Raw genomic sequence first — 20,650 nt, 5'->3', positions numbered from 1 at the left:
ATTATTTGTCATAACACACTGGCTTTTTAAAAAATTTATCCCGCATTGTGCTGCGTGCAAAATGAACTCAATAGCTGTGCAAAATAGGGCGAGACAGTAGCACGGTGCAGGAGGACGCCAACGTTCTCCGACAAAGCGAGTTCCCAATCTCGGCTCTGCTACTGTGGGGTGGGTGGGGAGGGAATGCTGAGTACTTTCCCAAAAGATGAGAAAGGAAAATGGGAGAGGGGGACAGTCACACCAACCAACTCGCATGCACATCCTTATGGTCGATTACCGATCCATAGGCATTAAGGCTGAGGGCTGATTACCTTCCCATACTCTGGTTGTGGCTATTGTGCAGAGAGGTCTAGAACAACAGAGCCTGCTCTTGAGGTGGGGGGGGTGGAAATGCAATGTCACTGGAACATTTTGATCGCTTGCCATAAGGAGACAATGTAAATCAAACAGGATTCAATTAAAATGCATCCAACTCTACAGAGAGGAATTGAGGATGTTTGCATTTTTCTAGGCTGCTATGATTAAAGATGAACACCACAATTGGGGAGTTGTTAATGGGAGAATCAATGAGTCGGAATTGCCAACCTATGAGAGAGTAGCACAGCATAAATAAAGGCATGACAATTGGAGCTTAACATTTTAACGAGGGGTTATCACTGCAGAGAGCGACTCTTCCCCCTCCCAGTCCCATGTGATCTGAGCCTCTTGAGAAGTGAAATCATGACCCTGCGACAAGTAACCTTGCCCAAGAGGTGTAAAGTTGTGTAGGATCCTTAACTTTAACTTACCATATAATCTACAAAGCAGCATGTATGCTTATTATTCTTTATTCTACCATGAACTGAGAATGTTTGTATATAGCTTAATAGAAAAATGGTTACTTAGTAAATTAAAAATAATTAATGTTTTTTTACAGTAATCTTTCTAAAACCATGAGCATGTCCCTCTGATCATCCCAAAGCACATACAGGAATCCTACTCTTTTACATGGTCAGGGACTTGCTGTTGGACTATAACCTGGTGTTGTAAGACTCCTTACATTTAAATACAAGTGCAGTCCTTCAGTAGGATCAATGTGTGGCAGCTTGGCTCAGTTAGTACTGGTGTATCTGAGTCAGAAGGTTGTTAGTGATATTCCAATGCATTACTGAGGGAGTGCTGCATTGTTGGAGGTGCTGTCCTTCTGATATGTTAAGCTGCAGTCATATCTGCCAGTTCAGATAGATGTTTAAGATCACATGACACTTCTAGAGCCGGCAGCGTCTTGGCGAACATTCCTCCTTTAACCAATATCATCAAAGTCAGATTGCCTGTTTGTGTGATTCTGATGTGCACAAAGTAGCTGCACACAACGCACCATTGAACCTCAAATTTATTCATTGCGTGTAAAGAACATTGGAATGTTTGAGATTTACTGAAGTGCCGTATAAATCTAAGTATTTGATACTTTCAATGCTGGAATGGATTTTCTGATAAAACAATCGCAGTTTAAATTCTAAATCCTCTGCAAGATATTCAGGTCTTGCTGTTTGGGAGAAGTTAACAATTTCTTGATCTTGTGTTTAAAAACATTTTTATAACAGCCAGTGAGCACCATAAAAAAACCATGTATTAGTGAGGTTTGTCTTTTATGACTCTTACTATATATAGTTTCTCTATTAATATGAAAGCCATAAACAGTGCATGCTATACCGGAGGTTGTAGCTTACCCAAAACTGCTATGTTGAAGGATTCTGTAAACTTGTATTAGTGACTGTGCAATTAATTATTTCTTCTCTAATTAGCTCCACACAGGAATTTTGAAATTGCCTTTAAAATGTTTGACCTGAATGGTGATGGTGAGGTTGATCTGGAGGAGTTTGAACAGGTAATGATTAGTCTGTATTGGCGCGTAGGATGCTCTGTCAGCAGCAGTAATAGTTGGGGGTGGAATTTCCGCAGGAGGTCTCCCGATCTCCTTTCGTAAGTTGGGCGGAAGAGCGGTGGAAACCTCAGAAATGGCGTTACGCAGCCGTTTCTCCAGGATTTCCACCTACGTTACGACAGGACATGCATGGGGAAAACCCATGTGGAAATTCTACCCCTTAAAGTGAAAAAACCATTCTGTTAGATGCAATGTTTTGATAATTCAGTTTCAGTGTAACTGTTTAATTTTACAGTGGCTGTGGCCTCCGAAGCAATGCGGTAACTAACGTCAGATAAAGTTATTGTAATTGTGCAAAAAAAAATTAGGAACATAAAATACAGGACCAGAAAAAAATGCTGCAGTCCATCTGGCTGGTACAGAAAAGTAACAACCCTCAACCCTCCACTCCCTCATATCTCCCCTGAATTTTTCCACGCTATCTGACTCCACCGCATCCCTGAGCATTCTGTTCCACACGTTCACCAGCTTCTGTGTAAAGTCGTTAAATCTAAGCTGTCAGTGAACTTTCCCTCCTCCGTGTCACCTGATTCTCGAGTGTGTGGCAATCCCAAGCTTCATCAGATTCCATTTATTCCCTTAATGATCTTTAATATTTGAATAATATCTCCCCTAACCCTTTTCAGAGTAAACATTCCAAACTCTTCAACCTCTCCTCATAGCCTTACGCCAGTTTTACACTGGTTTCCATGTCAATTATGCGTGCTATTATAGTCATAAAAGGGTGATTGAGGCCAGGACACTGGATTCATTCAAAAAAAGTTAGATGCTGTAATGGGCACATGGTAGCTATCTTATTCTCGAAGGCTATAAAACAGGCTGGAGCTCTCCTATGTAGCATTAAACATTTCAGTATTGCTGTGTTTGGCCAACGTGACTAAGTAGCTGTACTGGGGCAGCCCTGCCTTGTCTAAGGGTGCTGCTGGGTTTGGTCACTATATATGTAGAGCGACCTACCTCCTTGTGCTGTGAAGCCTTGTATAAACTTCCAGGAAACCATTATAGATCAGTGTTTTTTCAGCCTTGGGCTGAGGCTCCAGCTGACCTAGCAACTGATAATTTGCTCTAGTCCCTTTCTCACAGAAACTCAGACATTACAGTGGAGGAGCAATGAGTGAACTGATGGTGTTGGCACTATAAGCTCAGAATTTGGATATGTCAAAATGCCAATTTTATACTGATTGACACTTGTGGAGAGGGATTCTATTTCTTATGTCCTCCCCTAACCTTTTACTGATTCAGATTTGGTACCTGGCATCCTTTTTATACTTGTACTACTTGCACTGTACAAGTCAGCTACCGGTACTCTTAAATGCTACTGGAGCGCCAGTGCTTTCACTATAACCAGGACCAATTTGGCACTGGCATCCCTTGTGTTTTCATTAGGATCATGTACTTCCTGCAGCCTAGTGGGGTAGTGTGACAGCTAGCAGCCAGTGGGTGCACAAAAGACTTTTGTGTTCAATTTCTGTCCCCCCCCCCCCTTCCCCTATTTTACTTGCAGCACTACATCAGTCCTCTGCTTTCTGCCTGCCCCTTACTCCTTACAGTTTGGCTGAGATCAGGAACTTTGTAGGGTGGGATGGCGAACCTGCAGCTCTTCAGAGGCTTTTAAGTGCATGCTTTGGCTTCAGTGCATAATAAGTTTTTATTTAAGCTCGACTTATTTCTCCTTACATTTTTGCAGGTTCAAAGTATTATTCGATCACAGACCAGTATCGGCATGCGTCACCGCGATCGCTCCACGACCGGGAACACGCTCAAATCTGGAGTTAGCTCAGCGCTCACCACTTACTTCTTTGGTGCAGATCTGAAGGGAAAACTGACCATTAAACACTTCCTAGAGTTTCAGCGTAAACTGCAACAGGATGTTCTCAAACTGGAGGTAAGAACTACGCAGGGTGTAGTTTATTGGCAGTGTATTTAAAAGGAAAGAATCTGCTGCTAAACATCCTGAAGGGGACAAAATGTTATGGTAAATAAGAATATGAAAAGCCAGTCTAATATACTTTGGACTAACAGGGAACGGCAACGTATTTGGCTGACCTAACACCAAAGAGAAGCTACTCCAGCAATAGTGGGAATTAGGATTGATTTTATTTGATACTTACGAGAATGCCTCCCTGTTACTCTGTTACAGAACTGCCAGTTTGATGAAGCCCAGAAGTGGGTATTTAATAGTAAATGTTGCGATGCTGTGCTCCCAGAATAGAGCCTTGCTTGACTGGAGCACAGATCAGAGAATCGGAAACAGAGGTCAATGTGCATTATTGGCGCTATTAGTGCTTCTGGTTTTTTGGGCATTAAAATGAATCGCTGGAAAATCATGAATCAGGTACACTGACGTCTCTGCCCAGTTCTCTGATCTGTGCTCCAGTCAAAAAAAAGCTAGGCAAGTCGAGCGGAACCTTGCAAGATTTACTGTTTACTGTAGAACTCTCCTTTGTGTGACATTACAGAATACTGCTCTGGTGCCCACATGAATGAAATCCACCTTCCTGCTGTCCTGGAAGTTATATCCAATAATGTGTTTTTCTTCAAGATTCTTGTCCAAGTTTACCTTGAACAGATTTAAGTTACTAGTCCCTACAACCTCCATTGTTAAGTTGTTCTCCAAACCAACCACCTCTCAGTCAAGTAAAATTCCCTTATATCCTGCCTAAATCTACCTCTTCTCACCTTAAAGTCATGGCCCCTCAATCTGCTGTCTCATACCAAAACAAGTAAGCCTGGCAAATGTTCTACATCCCTGATCTTGATTAATTTGAAACCTCACTTATGTCCCCCTACAGTCTTCACTTCTCCAATGAGAAGAATGTCAGTTCTTTGAGCCAATCCTCGTGTGTTTTATTCTCTAACCTCCTTAGACTGTACCTTTTTTAGCTCAGCTATGTCCTTTCTGTAGTGTGGGTTCTAGAACTGCCGTAGCACTGCAGGTGGAGCCTGGCCATTGCTTTATATAACGGTAGGATTACTTCCTTTGATCAATGCTCCATTCCTCTTTTTATGCAACCTAACATCCCATTATTTTTTTTAAAGCAGACAGACATTTAATTTCTTTAGACATCTCTGTACTGGAACTCCCTGTTCCTGATCTGTGTTTCAGTACTTTTCTATTAATCCTGTAATCCCTCTGCCTGTTCTTTGCCCCCAAGTGCATGACTTTACATTGAATCTACATTAAACTGCTTCTACTAACTGTCAGCTCACCTTCCCAATCAACCTGAGTCCTCCTGTAGCTTGTCCCCATCCTCTACCACGTTAACCACTTCTATTTTGGCATCATCTGCAAACTGTGAAATGAATCTATTGGTACCATCTTCTAGATCACTTATGAAAATATTGAACAGTACCAGTCCCAACACCAAACTCCGGGGGACTCCACTCATCAGACCCTCCATCGAGAATTCTCCCCACATTCACACGTGAACCAGCTACAGTTCAGTTGATTTCAGCACACCGCTGCCAGTAACATGCCTGTTACTTTTGATGACTTGTTTGCCATGATGTACTTTATTGAAATGTAGGACATCTACACATTCTCGCCCTTGTCTACTACTTTTGTACTTTTATCCAAGAATTCTGTTAAGTTACTCCAACGTGACTTCCCTTTTTATATAATCCATGCTGACTCTCACCAAGAGAAGGAGCCAAAGGGGGAATTGAGGAGGCAAGTTGGGGCTGGTAGGAATGGAATCATTCCCATTGAACCAAGTCTATTGTATTAACTTTCACAACCAAGAGCTGTTTTCTTGCCAGTGAGGCTTTCAAGCTGAATATTTTACCTCCTTTTAGGCATTCTCTGTTTCTCTTACTGAAATAACTACACACTTGCCCTCCAAATCTTCAGTTTTTCTCTGGTCTCATCATTCTTTCATGCTTTAGCTTTTCCTGCAGCTGCTCCCCAAAACCTACGGAATTACAGGGCTCTAGTGCTGCAGCTCGTATAATATGTCTTGAAATTCTTTCCTCGTTTCCTTTTCTTTCTGCTTTCTCCTATGCCAATTTCTACTAAAGTGTTGGAATGGGTATTGAGGGTGATAAGCACCACAGATATATGTTTTGATGTCCTAATACAGTTAACTGAGCTTGCAGTGTTATGTTTTTGAATATTTTATACCGGTTCAAGTGACTCAGACCATTCTTGGCAAGCTCTCTTCCCCCTATGCCTTTATCCATCCAATCTCTAGGTAATTTATAGACAGCCCAGGGATCGAGCAGGAAACCCACACTCCTATATTTTGACTACTAGTTAATCACGTGCACCAATGTGATCCTCCTCAACTTTGGAAAGGGGTGGAATAAAATTAGACCATGGCTTAGGCCAAAACTTGCCAAACATTTATTAATAAATGAACAAAAGCAGTGACATAATGTAGATTTACAGTAGTTACAAGCTTAACCATCCCATCTCGCAAGATGGAAAAGTCAGCCACTTCAGCTGCATTAAACTGCAATGTGACCTGGACTAGACACAGGATTGCTGATAAAGGTCGTTGAGGAAGGGGATACGTAACTGAACTCAGCTGAGAAAAAACAAATCTTCTGGCCCTGATCCTGGGGGATGATCCTTGCAATCGGCCAGTATGAGCATCGAGACTGTTTCAATTAGTTTAAAAATGAACAGAAATAATTTAATTTTGTTAACTGAATTTTGCAACAAAAAGTACGCATTTGGAATGGATTTTGCGACATCCTTGGAAAGATCTGAGTAATTCAGTGGGTTAAGAGTCAACGATAGTAGGTTTAGGGGTCAATTTTGAAACTTGGGTTTCGTTCTAGTTAAGTGTCAGCTTCACAAGCGGAAGTGAAGATCCAGTGGCCAAAAAGCTTGGCTGCTGAGAGTCTGCCTCTTGTTCCTTCTTGCAATTGAATTAGTTTTAGGAGAACTCAAGCTGTGGCTCCTCCTGTCAAATGGTTTAAAACGGGGCAAATAAGTAGACGTTTGCCTATGTAACAGTTACTGCGCTTCAAAGTAATTCATTGTATGTAAATTGCTTTGGGGCTTTCCCCAAGTTATAAGGCATTACATAAATACAAGTCCATCTTTAAAATTGTGTATGCTCCAACTGCTGCCCATGCCTTTGTCCTGGAGAATGTGTGCCTCTTGAAACTTTTAAGTTAACATTTTTTTCCAAAGTTAGCTAGAGCCACGTGGCATGTAGCCAAGTGCTGTTAAAACCACTTAATGTGTCATCTTCCTCTCTCCCCACACGTCTGCCTCAGCCGCAGTTTGTAATGGTGGGAAAGCAAAGCCAGATTTGCATCTTCTACTGCTGGCGTTTGGCTACGCAACAAAGAGGTTGTTTTATCTTGCTAGTTTTAAGCAGCCTCAGTGATGAATTGCTTGTCTGGCTCCCATATCCTGCTATAAACAAGGAATTAGCCAGAGAATGAGATGAGCTCTTTCGGAACAAAATAGGAAGATTTCTGTAATATTTTAGGAATATTTTTCAGTGGTGAAAAAGGCAGAAGGCAAATCACACTCCTATTACATGTCTACAAAGTGTGAAAATTGGATTTCTGCTGAGACTGTAATGCAGTGCTTTTTTTTTAAACTTAGTATCTGCATACCCTCTTCATGTGATTCATACTGCTGTCTTTAAAAATGTAAGCAATTTGTTTTTAAAAAAAAAATCCCTTCCACTAGCTTTGAACTTCAGTAATATTAGTGGCTATTTTGGCAGGGCATTTACTGTAATTCTATCTGTGCCAGGTATAAGTTAGCTCTTTCAACTGTAAAATAAAATCACAGCTGCTCGCATCTGAATGTAGCTCAAAGAGAAATGGAGAAGTTTAGTTATGTGCTTACAGATGAGCACCTGATTTCAGTGGTGGCACAGAAGCAAAAACTGAGATTTTTCTTTTATAATTTCTAACGTTTTTAAGGAACGGAATTACTTCGAAATTCTTTCTCTCACGGGAACGTTTGAGGGAAAAGCTCTGCCGATGTCAGCATTTTCTGTTTCAGCACCACTGGATGAAGCTCATCGTCCTTGGACCAATTGCAGTTGTGTGTGTTTTTAAATAAAAGACCCATGATATGACCGTTTCATAATGAGCATTTCAGAGTACTTCATGGCACAGTAGCAGCTGTATACCCCAGCTCCACTGCTCTCCTCCTGGAGTATACAATCGCCTTGGTTCTAAATTCCTTTCAAGGGAAGGCACTCTGTTTGATCATTAAGCTTGTCCGTGGCTGTGGCATGGTTACGAGTGATGAAATGCTCTGAGAACAAAGGCGGTCAGTCTAAGTGTAATCTGTCATTTTGTGTTGTCAGAGTTCATTATAAAATATAGACAAGACTGTGGAACATGGAAAATAAATTGTGGCCCATGCCAAAATTCTGAAGCATATATGCTTGAACATCTTGGGCTCAATTTTAACATTGAAAAACAGGTGGGGTGGGTTGGGGGAGGGGGGGCCATTGAAAATTGCCACCATTTCAGACCCGCTTCCAACCCGCCCATTTCCGGTTTTCACTAGGGCAGGAAGAGGGGCGGACGCCTAACCCGCTCCCAGGAGGCGAGTCGGGCCTTAAAACTTTTCAATGAGGCTTCGAGCCTCCATTTTTCTGGACTTCCCTATTTCAACCCCGCGGGGGTGGGGGGGGGGGGAGGAGGGTCCAAGATGCCCGGACCTTCTGTTTTATGCCTCGTGAAAGGAGGTGAGAAGGCCCGAGACTAACAGTTAAGTGCCTAGAAAGTCACAGCTTGTGTGCCTGGAGGAGCAGGAGTGCTTCCCCCAAGCCCAACAAGCCTACCTGCACCAATTTACCCCACACCTCCTCCCCCACCCGATCGCAGACACTTCCGCCCCCCCCCCCCCCCCCCCAAACCCGATCGCGGACACAATTAAAAAAAGAGAAAGGGAAAATGTACCGTACGTGTAGTTTCAAACTAGTAAAAGACAAAATTGGTATCAATATCAAGTTGTTCTTTGTACAAAGATTGCTCAACACGTGGAATAGACTTCCAGGTTGGTTATTGAAGGTGAAAACCCTAGAACCATTTAATGAACAGTTGGATGTCATGAGAAGGGGACTGTCTGTTCCTGCTGGAAGGATGAAATAAATGGGTCAAAAGACCTTCCCCATCTGTAGCTATCTTGTGATATAATAAATGTCTTACTTTCAGGTATGACGGATGCATTGTGTATATCACATGAACCTGGTTGGCTCAAGTATCATATTCACAGAACAGGAACAAATAACAACTAAACAATTAAAAAAAAATAAAGCAGGAAAGCCCATAATTTCCTGCTGGTTTCGGTGAACTTGATAATTTGGCCTCTCTTCTCTCCACCCCCCCCTCCCCCAACCCAAGGAAGGAGCCATGAATTTACAAGCAACTGTCAATAAATTCCCTCAGCAACAGCAATGACCTCAAACTGACTTCAGGATATGCCTGTTTACAACACTTCCCCACTTTGTGGCTTTAAAGGGACAGGCTAGGTTAAATGTATCTTATTCTTGTTTTCAAATCCCTCCATGTCCTCGCCCCTCCCTATCTCTGTAACCTCCTCCAGCCCTATAACCCTCCGAGATCTCTGTGCTCCTTCAGTTCTTGCCTCTTATGTATCCTCGATTTTAATCACTCCAGTGTTGGCAGCCGTGCCTTCAGCTGCCTGGGCCCTAAGCTCTGGAATTCCCTCCCAAAACCCCTCTGCCTTTCTACCCCTCTCTTTTCCTTAAGACGTTCCTTAAAACCTACCTCTTTGACCAAGCTTTTGGTCACCTGTCCTAATATCTCCTTATGTGGCTTGGGGTCAAATTTTGTTTGATAATCGCTCCTGTGTAGCACCTTGGGACGTTTTACTATGTTAAAGGCGCTATATAAATGCAAGTTGTTGTTGCTAAACATTGTAACTGTTCAAGATCCTAGACTACCTGTAAACAATGCCATGGGAGATCCGTTAATAAAGCAAAACTACAAAGAAAGAATTTAATTTAAGATTATTTGGACTGGGTTGGTGGGGTAGGAAAGTGAGAATGGTAAGGTGATGAAATTACTTGAGTGGTTACTCTTAGGGTAAGTATAATCGTGCAATGGTACAATGCTTAACAGGTAAATGATCTGCTCTATTGAAACATTAGAGATTGTTGCTATTCTCACACCTTTTCTCTTTTTTTCTTCCCCCCCCCCCCCCCCCCCAGTTTGAAAGACATGACCCGGTAAATGGACGAATCACAGAGCGTCAGTTTGGCAGTATGCTCTTGGCATACAGTGGTGTCCAGTCAAAGAAGCTCACTGCAATGTTGAAAAGTATTAAAAAGCAATTCAAAGATGCAGAGGTAAGATCTTGGCACCACTGGCCTGCGTGCTGATGCAATAGAGCAGAGCTCCCAGCAAAATACTGTTTGCTTATTTTCTTATTACTGTAGGTGTCCCAGTACACAGATCATTTCTAATGGGTAAAACAATCACAAACTACTCTGGGGTTTATTGTGGTTTTTGAGATTTTTTTTTTACAATAGTTAATTGTCAGCTTGGCTCAGTTGGTAGCACTCTCTCCTCTGAGCCAGAAGGTTGCGGGATCATGTTCTACTCCAGAACTTGAGCGCATAATCCAGGTTGATACTCCAGTGCAGTGGTGATGGCCTGCTCATTGTCAGAGGTGCTGCCCTTGCCAGGTGAGACAAAAAAATAAGCCCCTATCTGTCTATTATGGATGACATCAAAAATCCCATTGCGTGATTCAAAGAAGAACAGCAGCAACAAGCTGTCCCTGGTATACTGGCCAATAAAAGGTGCTATATAAATGCAAGTTGTTGTTCTTCTGTGCAATTCCGCCTGAGATGGTGGCACCACCATAGTCGCATCGTTAATTTTGAATTCCAGATACCGTACCATTGAAGTATCATGGGCACCAGCCATTGTAACTTAGATGTAAAGTGCCAAATGAAATCACTTGAAGTGATGTCGTCTTTGATGTGCAGCACTAGAGGAATGTAGAGCTTCAATCAGCACTACAGCAGATGTTGTCAGTACGACTAACGACAGCAGAATTAAGCCAGGTCCGTTGAGACCTACCAGGAGGTATAGGTTACCACTCACTAAACTTTCCCCAGGTATTGGAGAAGGGGTTCAGTTTTCTCTAACAGCAGTCATGAATTAGAATGCAGTGTTGAAATTGAGTGTTTAGAGTTTTGTGACTGATAATTGAGCAGTTGCTGCTGGTCGTCTTATTCAATTATTGGTTGAGGCATAATTGGCCTGCTTACCATAGCTGCTTTTTATATTACAGGAATGCAGCTTTGATTATCTCCTTATCTATACACCAGAGCCTGGTTGGCCCTCCTGTTCCATTTAAACTCTTACTATTTAAGGTGTATTTCCTTTCTCTATTCTTACTTCCATAATGTATTTCCAAAGACTTCATATTGACTGTTTTTATCATATTATGTGTAATAATTCTCCATATGTCTCTAGAAGTGAATGTAGTGCCAGGATTAACATAAAACTGTGAACTTCAGCTTATTAATTTGTCATCACAGAAGCATTTATCAGATTTTTGCCAGTGTTTACAAATAGGGTGAGTGATTTATTGCTCAGCAATGGCATTTTCACTGCCTCTGGGACTTTTTATTGTATTCGGGCAACAAATTATGCTGTACATGGCAAGTGAAGAAATCTGCAGGGTTTGGCACAGCAAATCAATTGTCCCAGTTAAAAGGTGTTTTTCTCTTATTAATCTCTGGATTCCAGTACAGGCATGCTGCAAATGTTCCATGCTTTTTCATTGAGATTGAAAACTCTAACCTTTTCACTTAAGTAAATTGAAAAAGGTCTATTGGGTTTCCTCAAGTGTGACCCCCCCCCCCCCCCCACTTTCACTGCACTCTGGATTGAGCAGAGAAATAGGCAATATAAGAGGTATCCATGTACCACCAAGTCATACAGACTACTACCAGATCTTTCCTAGTGATAGAATTGTGCATATAGGGACTAACCACCAGTTAACATGCTTGTAAATTATGTACGTAACAGAAGCGTGCGTTTTAGCAGCAATCCAAAAAAGGTATATTTACTCCTTTTCAATTGACTCCACACGTGAAAGTATATGATGTACATCACTCAGACATGTAGGGGCCAAATTCCATTTTTGAGCGGGAATAGGTCTGTAGCAGGCCAAAAATCACAACACACTACCTAGTGTCCAGTTACTGCCGATGTCCAGCCCACCTCAATCTAGGCACAGGCTGGGAAAAGGCCAGCATCGCTCCTGACACTTGGTGAAATACGGACTGTGTAAATACTGGCAAGCCTATATTTTGTTTTTATGTGCTGAGTTTTTGTGTGTCTGTTGTTTTGAGCTGTCAAGGGAATAAACCTAGTATATAGAATTTTAATGGCGTGCAAGAGGTAAGAGAGCCATTGCTATTACATGAAGCATTTTACTGCCTATTTTATGCTATATTTAAGTTATGGAGGAGCACTTTATCACTGCTTCCAATTTTTGTTTGGGTTACCTGTCTTTACTGAGTTATATTCTGGCATTGAAGAAAGACTGCATTGGAATCATTGACATGCTGTTTGATTATGAAAATCTGCTGCAATTATTCAATAACCCTCTCCAAAAAATCTTCTCTCTGATTAAAGGGGCTTAACAGTACTGAGGCTGAAACTCCAGGTAGCTGAGCAACATCAAAAGCGCTTCCACTGCACAGGCTTAGATGTACAACAGATGGTCTTTTCCCACCCCAGACTTTATGGAATCCCTTTCATTTCACGTGATTTTTTTTTTCTACAGGGCATCACATTTGAGGAGGTGGAATATTTCTTTACTTTTCTAAAGAATATCAATGATGTGGACACAGCGCTGAGCTTCTACCACATGGCAGGGGCCTCCATTGATAAAGGTATAATGAGCTAATAGAATATGGTGTTAATGCACTATAGACTATGTGCACTCGAGTCAGTGCAAATGGGGAAAAAATCCCTCCATATATACTGGTGGGGATTTCATTCTGCTTCCCTTTTGTTGAATTGGTTGCTAGAGTTTTTCTATTTACTCCTCTATTTACCCCCCCTCCATTCCCCACCTCCACCAAAAAGACCTTGGTATAATTGAAAACATTTTCTATGCCTTAGAAGTTACAGTGTGCAAAGATTAGCGTACATGTATTTAATGCATTCTTATTAATATCGATTGATAAACTAAGGAACTTAACAGTATTTAATAGAATTAGCATTTGATTTTAAAGTAACAGATATATGGAATTTTATTACAAACTGATTCATGCACTAATTTTTGCAAAGCAGAACTTCAAGGCATAACTTCCCTTTGATTGGCTTCTTGAATAAACACTTTGCATTTATCTGCTTTTATCAAGGAGTCACTGATTTCAGTAAAGTTATTGCATAAAATGTTATATTTGACTCATAAACATGCTTTTTTAAATTTCCCCTGCTGCCTCTATTGATTAAGTTGTGAAGCTCTGAACCTCAACAAGTCCAACCAATGTAGAGCAGCAGTCAACAAAGCCAATAGAATGTTGAACTGTAGAATACAAGTCGGAGGAAGTTCTGATCAAATTGTATAATGTGATTAGACCACAACTTGAGTACTGTGCCCAGATCTGGTCATGGAGAAACAATTCTCGAGCACCAGAGAGAGTGCGCAGAAAAGCCACAAGTCTGATCCCTGGTGTCAGAGGTTTGAGTTATGAGGATGGACCGGAGAAGCTTGGGTTTTTAAGCCTTGAAAAGAGGAATTGGAATGTTAGAGGTGGGAAGTTAAATCCAGAAAATGACATTACATTGAGAGAGTAGGACGAGGGGACACAGATTCAAAGTAGCAAAAGGCAAACTGAGGATTGATATCAGGCAGATCTCCTTCACACCAAAAGCAATCAACATATGGATTGAACTAGTGGAGGCAAGAAACACTAGCAAAAGATGTACATTTTAAAGAACTGAGGATTGAGCAAAGTAAATGAATGCTGTGAAATGAAGCCTGTCTGAGTTTGTATTGAAACTTCTGGGGGCCTTTTAAAAATAAAAAGGCCTGGATTGGGTCCAATTTTGCCCCTTGTGGTTAAAGAGTTAAAATAACAGGGATTTGAAAACAAAGCTGTGAATTTTAAAATCGAGGCATTCCCGGATCGGGTACCAATGTAGGTCAGCGAGCACAGGGGTGATGGGTGAACGGGACTCGGTACGAATCTCGAAGTCACTGTGTCCTTTTGCTCATTCCACTTTAAGCAGGTTCTGAGCAGTTTCTATTGGCAGACTGACTGTGTGTGTGTGTGTGTGTGTGTGTGTGTGTGTGTGTGTGCGCGCGCTGTAGGAGAACCCCGCCTGCAGACCTACAGTCACAGCCACAGAATACTTTGTCGAAAAATTTTAACGGATCTCTTTCTCTTAACAGCAACCATGAAGCAGGTCGCCAGGACGGTGGCACGAGTGGAACTTTCTGATCATGTTTGTGACGTCGTCTTTGCTTTGTTCGATTCTGATGGTGAGAGAAGCCAAAGATTTCCTGCATATCTCACTCCACCCTAGCTTCCAGTTTTCAGCCTCCGCTCTTCCGACTCTGGTTCAGTGGCAAAGCCTTCAGCCCCGCGCCCCACAAACCCGGAGTTCTATTGCTAAACCTCTCTGCTTCTCTCCCCATCCTTCAAAAGCCTCCTCCAAATGTGCTGTCTGTCAGCTCCACAAACTTCATTCCTATTCCCTGCTTCATGTGCACCGCTCCTACTGTCAAGCTCCTTAGGATGTTCTTTTCCCCACATGAAATGCATTACAAATGTACGTCATTATGGGCTCACCCCCCTTCCCTAAATCATTTTCCCCCTTCTAATTGTATTGGAGCCAATGCCTCGTGCACCAATACTAACACCTGGTGTTCTGAGCCCAATTGTATAAGGTGACAGTAGTCCCCTTGATTTGCAATTCGTTAAGCCCCATGAATTTCATAACTTCCATGCTTCACTTGCACATTACTTGTCCAGCCCCATTGATCTCGGCCCCATTCCCAGAGCTTTGCTGAAACTCTGAGACCAATTTAGCAGGTGAAGTTTGCATGGTTCTAAATGCATAGCAATTAACTACCTGCAGATCAATGTGGATTAGAAGATTGCTGTCTTCTGACATTCGGATTTAGACACAAGACACAGGTTCACCTGCTATGCAGGTAGCATGTGCAAGGAGCGCAATGCATGGAACTTATCGACTCCTACTGTTCTCGGCTCCTTAATGAGCTGGTTTTGCAGAAGCTCGAGAATTCAGACTCTGAGCCTCTGATGCTCAACTAAGCCCAGCCTCTGTGCTCTTAATGCTCTAAAGTATAGGTATTAACACACAACATCCCCTATGGTGAACACAGCCTTGGCACTAAGTTTTCCTGTTTAAAGTTACAATGTGCCAGAGGGCTGAGTGCATGTTGAATGTAACACTAGCTGGTTACTGTATCTGTTTGTCAGCTCACCGACACGTCAAACATTCAAGGAAATAAAATATATCAATTTTTGAGTTCTAATTTGAAATGAGAAAATTCAGTGTGTTTTTAATGCTTAGGCTCTGCTCACCATACTAGGAAATACATTAAAACAAATGCAAAATACTGCGGATGCTGGAAATCTGAAATACAAAGAGAAACTGCTGGAATTCACTCAGCAGGTCAGGCAGCATCTGTGGAGAGAGAAACAGAGTTAACGTTTCAGGTTGATGACCTTTAATTAGAACTAAAACATTAACTCTGTTTCTCTCTCCACAGATGCTGCCCGACCTGCTGAGTGTTTCCAGCATTTTCTGTTTTTCTAGGAAATACATTGTTATAAATATCATCACTTTAAACAAAAAAGTAATGCGTTGAGCTAGCTGACACCACTTACCTGCCTGACCTAACTAGTTCAGACAGCTAGGGGTACACAGCAGCAGCTATGGCAGTGAACAGCTGAGCCTAGCACAATAAACTTGCTTTTAAGCATTTTAAGTGCCCAGTTTTTCTAAAAGCCACAAACTTATCACCGTTTTATGCAATGTTTTAAAAAAATATATTGAATTATACGGAGGGAGTTGTTCTCCTGGGAGCAGAGAAAGTTAAGAGGAGATTTGGTAGGGGTGTTCAAAATCATGAAGGGTTTTGATAGAAGGAGAAACTGTTTCCAGTGGCAGAAGGGTCGGTAACCAAAGGACGCGGATTTAAGGTGGTTGGCAAAAGAACCAGAGGCGACATGAGGAAACAAAATGATTTGCCCAAAGTTGTTATGACCTGGAATGCACTCCCTGAAAGGGTGGTGGCAGCAGATTCAATAATAACATTCAAAAGGGAATTGGATAAATACTTGAAGGGGAAAAATATACAGGGCAACGGGGAAAGAGCAGGGGAGTGGGACGAATTGGATAGCTCTTTCAAAGAGCCAGCACAGACACGATGGGCCAAATGGGCCCCTTCTGTGTTGTATCATTCTATGATTCTACGAGTATCTTAAAAACATTTAGCTTATTGAGATTTTCTCAAACACTGGACAGACTTGCTGCAGAATTTGGCCTTGAGATACTGCAGAGGCTTTGGTGGTTTGTGAAGAATTGCTGTGTATAATGTACTTAATGGTCATTTTTTTTAAAACTCTGGTTGGTGCACTAGGTTGTAACTCTGGCCTTTTACCTTAGAGGCCTGATTTGAGTCCAGTGCCCTCAGCCAGCCTTCCTGGCTAATGATTGAGCTGTTAATCACCCTCTGTCTAGAAACACTTCTTGACCTCTGTTCTAAACTTGCCATTCACAACCTTGACCCAGTGCCCTCCCATCCTGCTGCCCTGGTGTATCAGAAAGTATTGTTCCAGGCTTACTTTATCTATCCTGTTATGTATGTTGTACGTCTCAATTTGTTCCTAATGCCTCATCTGTCTGTAATGGAGAGCAGCCTTGTTGCTTGTTTCTGCACAGCGTTTAGGGTCATTGTGCTGCAGCACTGTTTCTCCAGCCATCCTCTGAAACTTTGGCTCCTGCAAACAAACATTCACCAGTAGCCTCCACTCCAGCAGCCTCCCCAGCTACCACCTCAAGCTAAGCCAGCAATATAGAACATTGTTATATTGCTTGAACCCCAACCTCAGCTTCCACTAATATGTCGTACCTTGTGTTTGTCCATATTGAACTTCATTTGCCATTGATCAGCCCAGGTGCAAATCCTGCCTATCTCTCTTTATAGACTGTTGGCTCAAAAAATGGACCTGTTGGCTTAAAAAATGGACTAGTGGCAGCTCTATTCACCATTATGTAGGGCTCAAATAACAGAGGAGACAAGTTACAAATTAGGAACTTAAGAGTGAGAAAGGAAGTCAGGTGGAATTACTTTAATGTGTAGGAGACTTGTGGAATAAGTTACCTGGAAATGTCACTGAAGCAGACAGTGTGAACACATTCGAGGAGCAATTAAATACAACAGTGGGGGGCTGGGAGAACTGATGCCGTCACATTTACTTGACCAAAAGAGATTCACTTAATCTGATTTGTCGACTCACATTTTCTTGTAGGTCTGTGATGCCCCCAGTTCCCTGAGTGTAGGGTGCTTATAGCAGGGAGAAAAACCCACCGTCCCCGCATCAGCTGCAATCCCCTAAGATAAAAATCCCATACAAGTCTAATGGCCACGTTACAAGAGGAACCATAAGTAAAAAGAGAGGACTTTGTGAGAGAAAAAGAACATTGTTCCTCAGACTAGTTGTAACAACAGCTGGCTGGAATGTGCAAACACAACACCTCCAGCAATGCAGCAAATCTCCAGTGCTGCACTGAATTATCAGCCTAGATTATATGCTCATCGCCTGGAGTGAGGCTTGAAATCAGAGTTGACCGTGCTACCAGCAGAGACGAACTGACACTTGATAGAAGCCACATGCCTAGTAATGCATATTTTTTTGCTTGTTTTTGACACTGGGAAGTTGTGTAGACTATAAACAGTGTTTCACCCAAATCAGTGCTCAGTAAATCTCTGCTTATTTGGATCTTGTTGACCATTAGATCCTGTTCAACCAGCAGTTGTCACAGAAAATAATGTTCCAGTCCTGCTCAGTGTTATCCTAACTAGCATCATCCAAACAATCCAACCACAGGACCATTTTCATTTCTATTAGGAACACAGGAACAGGAGTAAGCCATTCAGCCCCTCGAGCCTGTTCCGCAATTCAGTTAGATCATGGCTGATCTGAATCTTAACTCCATCTACCTGCCTTGGTTTCATATCCCTTAATACTAATACCCTTGCTTAACAAAAATGTATCAATCTCAGTTTTGAAATCTTCAATTGACCCCCAGCCTCAACAGCTTTTTGGGGAGAGAATTCCAGATTTCCACTACCCTTAGTGTGAAGAAGTGCCTCCTGACATCACCCCTGAATGGCCTAGCTCTAATTTTAAGGTTATGCCCCCTTGTTCTGGACTCCCCCATCAGAGGAAATGGTTTCTCTCTATCTACCCTATCAAATCCTTTAATCATCTTACACACCTCAATTAAATCACCCCTTGATCTTCTGTACTCAATGGAATACAAGCCAAGTCTATGCAACCTGTCTTCATAATTTAACCCTTTTAGCCCCTATTGTATGTAATCAGCAGGTGCGGGGACCTGTGGGTACTGTGCAGGTTATTAATAGAGGTTTGAAATTGTCTTTCAGGAAACGGAGAGCTAAGCAACAGGGAGTTCATCTCCATCATGAAGCAACGGCTGATGCGTGGACTGGAGAAGCCCAAGGACACAGGCTTCACAAGGCTTATGCGTGCAATGTGGAAATGTGCACAGGAGACCGCCTGGGATTTGCCTTATCTGTCCAAGTAAAGTGAAATAGAAATGGCCCAGTTGTACAGCAGCCTTGAGCAGCTTTAGCACAAACTCCCGAAGGGTTATCAGGAGGACTGAACTGGGACGGATTGATGCCTTAACTCATGGGATGTTTTAAGATAAAGGGTTTTTTTTTCAATTGTTTTTTTTTAAACATGGGAATTTTGCATGTCAGATACTATAAACTATCTACAATTACACAAATGTGTTGCTCAGTAGGTTTCAATCTACTCTGAAGCACTGATGGGCTGAAGAAGTTTGTTGTTATTCTGGTCAGTTTGTTTCTAGCTGTGTGCAACCAACACTGGGGAGATATAACTCTATCATTCTTTTATCAGCTGAAGCACTATCTAAATTGCCAGTTCCTTCACGGCGCATGGTTGTCAGATTGCTGGGAGTCACTGAGAGTGGACTCAATTACTCGGATGCTCACAGACCATCTATGCAGTGAAAGTGACCCCAGTGGCTATTGTAAAGTTTGTGTTGCAGTGTAAGCCTTTCACTTGCAGTTTGCATTCTGTGGGATCCAAACATCTGCAGCGTCCCACAGTACTTGTCAGGTTCGAGGTGTTGCTGAACACACTCCATCTCACTTCACTCTCAAGTATGATAATGCAAGAACAGACTGAAACTTACTGTTAGAACCATTTTCGCGACAACTTTATTTTTCAGTGGGCTGCCAATCAACTAAGATTTGCTTGTTTTCTGGGGCTGCTTCTCCTTTAAGACACTGATGTAAAAAAATAATTGTATAATGTTATTGTATAATACTTTAAAACTTCAGATATGATTTGTAAGGCATTTTCCATTTATTTGACTATATCTGGTGTCTGCTGAGGAGCTGTTCGTTGTCACCATCTCTTCCTTAGTCTCGAGAAGCCAGAGGCTGAAATTCCTAATTCCAATTCTGATTTGATGCTTATTATTGATTTGAGTGTTTGTCATTACTGTTCAAACAGTCTTTAAACCTCTCGCCGCTACTGTCGATACAGAAGTGTGTAAATTACTGGCGATATCAGCAGGCAAACCTTTTAGCACACTTGCATGACCCTCCTCTGTCCGCTGTTTTAATGGATGTGTTGGCCCGTGTTTTGTGCAGACAGGTTTAGCACTAATATTCAGTGTAAGTTCAAGGTTTGTGCTAGGAGTCTGTCCTTTTCAGATGGTTCTTTAGTAAATATGAATGTAGGAGCCAAATAGCGAAGCCTGAAATAAATGTTTTCCTGTAGATATTGTCCCTTTATTTTGAAGTGTGTTTCACTCTTGTGAATCTTACCCGCCTTGATTTACAGATTTGATTCTAACTTTTACCAGCCCCCAGCAGTCCCTGAAATTCAGGTACTTGCTCGAAAGTGCTGAAGATCTCCATTTTCTCTGAATAACTGAAGTGACAAAATGTTGCTTAAAAGCTGGTTTTCACAGCAACTTCCCCTTCCTGTACATTCCTAAATCAGCTGGCTGTGGCTCTGCTGTAGGAAGGCCAGGTATGGAACTGTTGCACCATTGCAGAAGCTCTTGCAGTATGATAGGTACAGCTGAGTTGTTGCACAGTTAGTAATTCATGTGAGAAAGTCTTGCATTTGTTTTGTGCCTTATCACATATCTCAAACACCTCAACCAGCTTCACAAACAGTGAATTACGTTGAAGTGCAGTGACTGCTATTATGTAGGCAAGTGTGACAGCCGCTTTGCCACAGCAAGATCCCACACCCTGCAGTGAGACGAATGATCAGCTTTTGGCGGTGTTGCTTGAGAGGGGAATGTTGGCCAGGACACCAGAAGAACGCCCCACTCTTCGTTGAATAGTGCCGAGGGATCTTTAACATCTACCCGAATAGCACAGCAGACAAAAAGGACCACAGCTTAACATCTCATCCGAAGGACCGTGACCTCTGACAACATACAGCACTGGAGTGTCAGCTTAGTTTATGTGTTGGT

The 20,650-nt window shown here is 42.1% G+C and overlaps 1 protein-coding gene across 3 annotated transcripts in view; it reads left to right on the top strand.

Moving 5' to 3' along the window:
- micu1 (mitochondrial calcium uptake 1) overlaps window positions 1-19,940 on the top strand; it is an 83,094-nt gene extending 63,154 nt beyond the window's left edge. For all 3 annotated transcript variants that reach the window (XM_067972441.1, XM_067972442.1, XM_067972440.1), the window contains 6 exons: window positions 1,785-1,867; window positions 3,612-3,809; window positions 10,081-10,218; window positions 12,678-12,786; window positions 14,298-14,387; window positions 18,549-19,940. In XM_067972441.1, coding sequence (XP_067828542.1) covers window positions 1,785-1,867; window positions 3,612-3,809; window positions 10,081-10,218; window positions 12,678-12,786; window positions 14,298-14,387; window positions 18,549-18,709 — 779 coding nt within the window. In that variant the 3' untranslated portion in view covers window positions 18,710-19,940. The remainder of the gene's footprint in view (window positions 1-1,784; window positions 1,868-3,611; window positions 3,810-10,080; window positions 10,219-12,677; window positions 12,787-14,297; window positions 14,388-18,548) is intronic.
- The last annotated feature ends 710 nt before the right edge of the window (window positions 19,941-20,650 follow it).

This window comes from Heptranchias perlo, chromosome 36 (assembly GCF_035084215.1).
Source record: "Heptranchias perlo isolate sHepPer1 chromosome 36, sHepPer1.hap1, whole genome shotgun sequence".
NCBI lineage: Eukaryota > Metazoa > Chordata > Chondrichthyes > Hexanchiformes > Hexanchidae > Heptranchias > Heptranchias perlo.
The sequence above is the reverse complement of the archived record's forward strand: the minus strand, read 5'-3'. Positions and strand labels throughout refer to the sequence as shown.